Raw genomic sequence first — 8,374 nt, forward strand, 5'->3', positions numbered from 1 at the left:
TTTTAGATGAAACATCTCCCTTAACTTGTGTGCACTCCCCAGGTGCCTGCACTTATCCATACATGCTTGGTTTGAGAGAAATGGTTAACAGCCTCTTTTTCCCCTCAGTGTTTCAGTGCTCCTCAACATTCTTCTCTTCCACCTTCTCTTCCCAAGTGTCCTTTCACCCTTACAGCAGTGTGACTACAGAAAGCATGCCCCCAATTTCCTTTCCATTAAAAGGGTGAGAAGGAAAGAAATAGAACATCTAGGTTGGGTTCTGTTAATTCCTGTGAGTTTTTTCTGTCTTGCTTATATCTGAACTTCCTCAAACAATTCCCCCTAGATTTGAAGGGCTTTCCCTGTTCTCTCCTACCTACTAATCTGCAGCATGAGAGAGATCTGGCCGTGTTCTGGCTGAGTCATGTGCTGCATTACAGCCAAATGTGCTCCCTGATTCTGCAATCACACACCATCCTAGCATCAAGAGTTAAAGAGTGCAGGAATAAAGGGTCTATCATGACAACAAACTTCCTCCTATCTAAACACAAATGATATTTTCTATAGTTCTAACTACGATTAGCAGTTTCTTTTGCTGCAGTCATGCTCTGGGTTGCTCCTTTGCCAGTGCAGCCCATAGTTCCTATCAGTGCCTGATAGGAAATAGATTGTGAAAAACAAGGATGCTAAAATGTGAATCCAAAGAATGTTCTCTTCCTGTGCAGAGGTTTAGTAGTATTGACAAAGTGAAAAATGAACTGTTTATACTAGAGGTCTACAAGCACTGACTGACTATGAGTACATAGGGACTAAGCTGATTTTACAACACTTTGAATTGCTTCTCAGTGGAGCTTCCATTCTTTCACTGAAAACACTTGATTTTGAAATACTTTCCTTTGCTTTCCTGGGATTTAAGCCCCCACCTTCCCGTTTGGTCACAACAAAAATCTGATGTTCACCAGGATGTCCAACATCTATGGACTACAAATAGTGCTGTGTTCATTCATGGCAATGACACTGAATGGGCAAGCTTGCTCAGGCCAGCAGGGATCTCCATGCCAGCTGCAGCACTGCTTTCAGCTGAGATTTCCTTTTGGACTGGTTGCTGCATGTCAAAAACATTCATAGGTTACAGAAAACCTTCAGATCAGTTACTGCTTCCTTTGCTGGAAAGCCAAGCAAGCACTGCCTCAGCTCCTGTGCTGACCTGTGGCCCTGGCAGCTGGACCTCTTCACCACAAGCCACCACATGAAAAATACTGGCTTTACTTGACCGTGTCTCTAAAGGAGCTTCCACAGTCCCACACTGGGCAGCTGCCTTACTTGTAACATGAATGTTGCCCCATAAAAAAAAAATAAATTAACTAGCCACTGGTGTAATCTCAGCGTCCAGTCCTTCAGGTGTCCACGTATCAACCTTGGCTTCTCTATTTCTGGATGCCTCTGTCCGCACCAGCTCACCACACGAAGCCCACCAAGTCAACCTTTATTATGAAACCAGGAGTAACAGTGGAACAGAGGGGACTGCATGGTTCTTTTTCATGCATTTTCTTGAACAAGTGAATGTTCACGATACTCATCTTAAGCAGTGTTTCACTGAACCCTTTCCCTTCATATGCATTATCACTGAGCCTTTTTTGACAAGCCAAGCACCCTGTCATCCAGTAATACCATAAGCAGGTCAGAAGCCCCTTTCGTCTCCTGCATACAAGACCAGAGCTGTACTTAAGGAGCCTTGTCCCAGCCAGCTTCCAGCTTCCTTAGTAGTGGCTGTCTCCTCTTCTGATTTTTATTTACTGCTGCAAGACAAATGCCACAACCTCCTGAGCTGCCTCTGATGTCCTTTCCTTATCCCTCACCCAGAGGACAAAACAGGCTTCCACTCATTGGTCTACTGCTAATTTCACAGGATCTTCTGGGAGTCCCTTGCTACTGTGGATTACATCAGTCTTCCCTTTGCCCTTCCTGATATGAAGGTGGATGCAGGTATGAAGTCACAGACAGGCTGTGCACCAGTGTGGCTTCTCTGCTCTCACCTTACTCAGCACAGGCATTGCAGCACATGCCAGCAGAGAAGGGTCTATGAAGCTGAAGGTAATTTCTTCCCCAAGTATCATATGAATTGATCCGAGCAGAAAACTCAATTTGGGATTTTCACAGGTCATATCTACCAGGGGAGAATATACAAGGTCAAATCAGTGTTTCTTTTAATTGTGTTTATTTTAAAGACCCATTTACTTAAACCACACTAGACTGTTATTTTGCTACCAGTCCAAGCCCTTCCCGCAGAGGCTGCTCAGCAACTGCCTTCTTTATCAGCTTAAATGGGTACCCGTTAAACAACCCTTCTTATGGCTTATCTTTCCAGCCACCCATTTGGACTATCAAGCTTAAGTGGCCAGTCCCAAGGTAATTTTTTTCTCTCAAGCTGAACAGAGATTCTACCGAAAGAATCTTTTGCCTCCCTTTCAGGTTTCTGTGAGTCACAAATGGGCTAGAAAGCTGTTAAATGCCCTGCCCCAAGACCTTTGGCCAGCCAGATCCACAGTCTGGTGACTACCCTCTCTTATGGACAATGACACTTTGCATTCCTTCTCTTAATGAAGTTGCAGCCTTTGCCAGTGGCTGGTTTTCATCAGGAATTTTAATCTAACCACTGCTTTCCTACTTTCTTATGTTAGATGAGAAACCCACTGACCAATGGTATCAGGATGCTGGGCATCTCCTGGGACCATGCTGACTTTCAGAGCAGAGCCAGGCTTCCTTCTTCCTTCTCCAGGATAATATCTTTGCCCCTAAAATATTCACTTCTGATTGCTAGTCACGCTTTGGGCTGCTTTTCCAGTAGGCTCTGGCTATTGCCTTTTGAAAATCTTATAGCATTTACTTTTGGTCTTATTTTAAATTCCTTCTGCATCTTTCTTTCTCCAGCAAACACTTTGATATATTTTTAATGTTGTAATTTTGCATAAATAAATATTTACAATTACTCTCCTTAGAAACAAAAAAACCCCAACCACCTGACGTCTCTGCTGTCCATTTTGACATTATTTAGGCTTTCTGCAGGTTGTTCGGTTAGATGAAAAACAACCCCAAACCCTGATGATGGGGTCAGGTATTCCTTTTAGAGAATGACAGCTGCGATCCCAACTCCCTCCATGTCAGGAACACTTGTTTTTGTGTTCTCTCTCCCACAAGTGTACAATACCCTCTCTCCACACCATAGCACCACAGTGGCTACTGGTGTCCCTTCCCTGCACGGCCCAGCCAAGGCTGTCATCCCTCACAGCTTCTCTTCCCAAGCCACCTCGCCCTTCACTACGGCTCCAGCAGTGTTGGTCCACAAGAAAACTGAGCTGTTTTCTGCAGCTCTGCCAAATGAGGTCTGCTTACAAATATGACACCTTCCTGACACAAAGAAGCAGACCCTCATGCCTATGATGTTCCTTTTCTTCAGGAAAATAATAGGAAAAAAGGCAAAGAAAGTGTGATGAATAGTGCCAATACTGCTCTGATATTACCATCCCACTGAGTTCTTTTAAACTGATCAACTGTATTCTGTCCATGGGACTATGTATCAGAATTGACTGTGGGAGAAAATTGAGTCAAGGGATGCATTTTTGGCATGCATAAAAGGGAGTTTGGGTCAGAAGCAGCACTGAGTTGTGTTTTTTTTTGCTTTGGCTGCTGCTGGTAGTTCAAATACTGTCCCATCTCTCTGCAAAACCTCAGAAACCTTGGGCCTGGATGAGCAGAACAGCAGAGCAGGAATGAGGCAGAGAGTCTTTCTACTACCTGAATTTGAAAGGTGGATTCCTTCAGGCTACTTCTTACAAGGTGCAGACTGGTTCATGTAGCCCCACTAAAAATGACAATAGAAACCATGCCTAGATTTCATCATGTGAGTGCAACAGTGCAGGAACCTCAGTAGGGCAGAGCTATGAAAAAAGTTGTAAATGACAACACCAACACAGTAATTTAAGGGTGGAATACAACAGGTTACCCTGAAGAGAAACCTGGAGGTCTTTGCTGTCACATGGAACCACAGCCACACGCTTAAGCACGTTGTAATATTATTCCCTGAAACATTTTCTCCAAAAATGATGCTTCAGCGGCAGCAGACTCACTCTTTGGAGCTGACATGACATTCAAAATACTTCCAGAAACAAGGATGCATGGTTGCTTGAGGCTGATGGGACTATAAGGTGGAGTTGGCACCAAAACAAAGATCCAGATTCTTCTTCTTTCCCCAGTTATTCTGCAAACACTTTCCAGTCCTACTGGTTGTTTACCTCTGCTTTCTAATTACTGCTTTGTGACCTGTAAACCTCCTTATTTGTGACCTGTTGCTCTGCAAAGATGTGTGAGGAAAGAAATAAAAGTATTTTTAGCCAAGAAGTTTTCAGACATCTCTGGAAAATTCCCAAATGCATTTTCCCAACTATAGGAAAGACAAGTCATCGCTTAAAAACATCCTCACTGTTAAATGTGATTAGTTTCAGAATTTGCAAGTGTAGTGCTGAAATCCATTCTTTAAATGTGAAATTGCATCCTGGTGCCAGATACGAATAATTGACTCAGCTGACAGTCAAGGAACATTTGAGAAACCACTGAAACAACTGAGAATGTAAATGGAATTAATTCATCTTCTGTACCCACTGTGAGATTTCTACCAGCAAATACAGAACTTATTGCTATTTTCTTAGAAGTTTTTTAAAATGCAGATGTAACGAAAGCACTAAGTGAATGCTTTATTATGTCATTTTTCATACCGAATAGCCCTGATTAACAAATAGTAATGGCACACAGGTATGTAACAGCTCCCCAGAGTACATCTCTTAATCCAGTCCTATGGTTGTAGGATTATGGCTGAATCATCTGCCAACTGGTTTTTTTTTCCACATATTATCAAATAAACATTGAAAATTCATTTGTGGCAGAAGCCTCACTAAGAGCTTGTTGGGTATAAAGGTGATTTTTGGTGTCTTGGCCAGGAGAGCACAGCCTGGGGCTTTGCCATGGAGCAGAGCTTGGGGTGAGGATTTGCCCAAACACTGGGAAACAGATCTCATGATCAGGTTCACACCTTCCCTGAGCATGAAACCAGAAGCTGTTGTCCTGTGGGGATGGGGGAGGAAAGGGGCATGCATGGCTGCAGTCTCTGCCTGGGAAGCCCTGGGGTCTCACACAAATAAGCCTTCAGGGCTGTGCTATGGGAAATACTCTATTGCAAAGAGCAGAATCTGGCATTTTCCTTCATGCTTGTCTCTTCTGCTATGGTTTCAGCAGAAATGACAAGTCTTTCCTCTTCTAAGGTTCAGGTTATTCATTTAATGCTTATTTTTTAAGAGGACAGTTCAAACGTGTGTGCCACAGGAGAAGGCAATGAAAATGTAAAATTCTTGTTTGTCTGTGTGACATCTACTAATGTCAGATAAATATAAAGCTCTTCAAAACAAGTTTTGAGGTCTAATGACTTACATGTTATTGCAAAGTAATTTGGAGCCTATCAGAGAACATAAATGTTCATGATTTTTGTACCTCAGTGTTAACAAATCTCAACATAATGGAAAAAGCATATCCCATTGAAAAGATAACAAATGGAAATGCTCTGTAGCATCCTGCAGAGCTTAGTGGGAAAATTGTTAGTTCCTAAAGGTTGAAGAAAAGGGATTAAATTGTTATCAAAGTATGTACTTCTTTGAACTTTAGGTTTTTCTAGATGTTATCTTACAAGCTATCTGAAATAATTACAGAACTCTAATGGGTGCATTATTTAATGCTATAGGGCTTTTCCCAAGGGATTACTCTTGTGGCCCTCAGACTCTTAATATTTGAATATGAATGGACTGTTCAAACCACTGGGAGTGAAATACAGTGTACTAATTCTGCACATTTCAAAATATTTGTTAAAAACCCCTGGAAGAGATCATGCATAGTGTTAGTGCTGCTTAGTGCAGACACCTAACCTCTCACAGAAGGTTCCCTCCTGATCACCCTTCCCTCATAAATGCCTCAAATGTAAACCATCTGGCTCTGAGGGCACACCAGAGAAGTTAGAGAACAAGAAAGGCTGTGTGCCTCTAGATTCATGTCTAAGGTTGATTTTTACACACAGATTTAAAATATGCACCCCTTTGGTCACTGTGAAAGCCATGGGAAGGATCCATAGGTACAGCTGGCCCTGACCTACAAATCTCAGTTGAAACATCTCAAATTTGACACCACAGGAATCCAGCACATTAGTTAGAACCATCTCTATTGACAGATACAGAATAGCAGACAGAAAGCGGGAGACAGTGATTTGCCATAAATTGGTGGAAGTTCCTCAAAGAAGAGATGGAGTCAGAGCTCGCACCAGCTTTCCCCTTCCTTCACACAGAACATGACTGAAGGAAAGTCTTGCTGCTGAAACTGTAAAATCTATTAAGAGGGATCTCCAGTGCCCTGCCTCAGCTGACAATTAATTTGTTTTGTCTTTGCCCAGCAGGGATTTTCCATGCAGTGGACTCTTGTTTGCTATGTAAGTCATCTGAGTATTTGTTAGTGTCATAGCCAGAGCCAGATGATGTTTATTCTGATAACACCCAGTTGGACTCCAGCACCACTCATTGAGGTCAGGGCTTTATTTATAGAAGCAGATATACATTGAGATTTATTTTCTTTTCTTTCCCTTGCTCTAATCTACCTGAACCCATCCAAAATAGAAAGAAACATGCAGACATGCCAGTAATACACTAATTAGGCCAGATCCATGAATTAGCACAGCACCACAGAAGCCAATGGAAAAAAAGCATTTTAGAGCTGCTGAGGATCTTGTCTATTATTTCTCATGGGGAAGGGAAGGGAGGGGTTTAAAACCAGAAATTGTAAAGCAAAAAGCAAAACCAAGCAAGCAATAAAATGTCCTGGCATGTGGCAGGTCTGCAGTGCAAAACCCCTCCACCAAGATCTGCGATTTGAAGTATTTGTTTTTTTTTTTTTCTCCCGTGTTTCCAATCACCAGAAAGTGCAAGAATCAGAGTGCAGAGTGCTCCAAGCAAGGAAAAGTAACGAGACTTAAAGCAATTTACCTGCTGAAATTGAGAAGACATTGTCAGCGTACGCAGTCTGAGATAAAGCAAAGCAGAAGAGAAGCGGCAGGTAAGATCCCCAGACAAGCAGGCTGAGGACCAACATGCTGGCTGTGCTCTGGCAGATTCCAGCTCAGAGGCGCAGGCAGGGCTGCTTTGGGGCTGGCTCTCTTGCTACCCTCACTGCCTCTCTGCCTTGCCTGCTCTCTGCCTCTTCCCTCACTATGGGATGCGTGTCTGTCTGTGTGTGTACGTCTCTCTTTCTCTCCCCCCTCCCTCCCCGTGCCTTTAGGAAGAAGGAATGCCAACCATTTCCCATTAAATCTTCTCCTTACACTAGACACGGTTATATTTAACTCCTGTGCTGGATCAGTTGCCCCTATTGTGGACATTAGCTGCTAAAACTGGGGCATGGGGGATTCTGGTTTTGCTAACAGAAGCAAAAAGGCACTTTGGATAGTAATAATGATGAGCAGGAACGGGAGAAATTAAGAACTGGACTATAAACAGCATCCTTCAGTGCAGGCAACCAGACACCGGCATCGAGATGGATAAAATCCCTGATTGATCATCTTCTACAGGTCACTAATTGCCTTAATGAGAAAGATGAGCAGTGACCTAACATCTGCTTATCCCTGATAGCTATGAGTGCTGCATTCATGTACAGAGTGCAGCTCGGGGTGAGGGATGTCACAAAGGCTTCACAAACCGATAAACACATTATTATTTAGGATTTAAGTGAAAACGACAGTATCACTGGTAGTGCCAGACACTGTAGGACTGCACAGTTTACTGATGGGGTGCAACAGGTGGAGGAAACAATACACGTGCATAATGGAGTGAGTGAAACGCTATCAGCTCTGCGGGTGGCGACAGTCAACACACACCGCACTGTGTGAGGAAAACAAACCTCCAGTTCTCTGAAAAGCAGTAGGTGCCCTTGCTACCTGTACAGAAGTTTGGTGTTTCTGTGCCTTTTTGCAACTCACAGGGCTTTGCAAATTAATTTGCACTCTCTGAATAACTAGTAGAGAGATCCTTTGCTCTTCCTGGAATCCGACAGTGGTTTCCATGAAAATCCTTTACTGTGGAAAACATCATTACTCTCTCCCAGATGGAGATGGTTTTCTTTGTAATTGCTTTTTTCCCCCCCCTAAGATGAACATAAAAATATTTTTGATTAATTACAGATTTTTTTTTTGTTAGAGAAAAGTGCTCATTGAGAGAGATGATGACATGTGCCCCTGGGCACTAACTCCATTGAGAGCAAAATGATGCATTTCCACAATTCCAGCTAAAGAGTCTTGGGTGTTACTTACAAG

At 42.9% G+C, this 8,374-nt stretch overlaps 1 protein-coding gene across 2 annotated transcripts in view; it reads right to left on the reverse strand.

The window, feature by feature from the left end:
* COLQ (collagen like tail subunit of asymmetric acetylcholinesterase) overlaps positions 1-7,267 on the reverse strand; it is a 42,600-nt gene extending 35,333 nt beyond the window's left edge. For both annotated transcript variants that reach the window (XM_027880079.1, XM_027880077.1), the window contains exon 1: positions 7,053-7,267. In XM_027880079.1, coding sequence (XP_027735880.1) covers positions 7,053-7,158 — 106 coding nt within the window. In that variant the 5' untranslated portion in view covers positions 7,159-7,267. The remainder of the gene's footprint in view (positions 1-7,052) is intronic.
* Between the last annotated feature and the right edge of the window lie 1,107 nt (positions 7,268-8,374).

This window comes from Empidonax traillii, unplaced genomic scaffold (assembly GCF_003031625.1).
Source record: "Empidonax traillii isolate 1590-97213 ecotype Southwest subspecies unplaced genomic scaffold, ASM303162v1 scaffold64:size1360303, whole genome shotgun sequence".
Taxonomy (NCBI): Eukaryota; Metazoa; Chordata; class Aves; order Passeriformes; family Tyrannidae; genus Empidonax; species Empidonax traillii.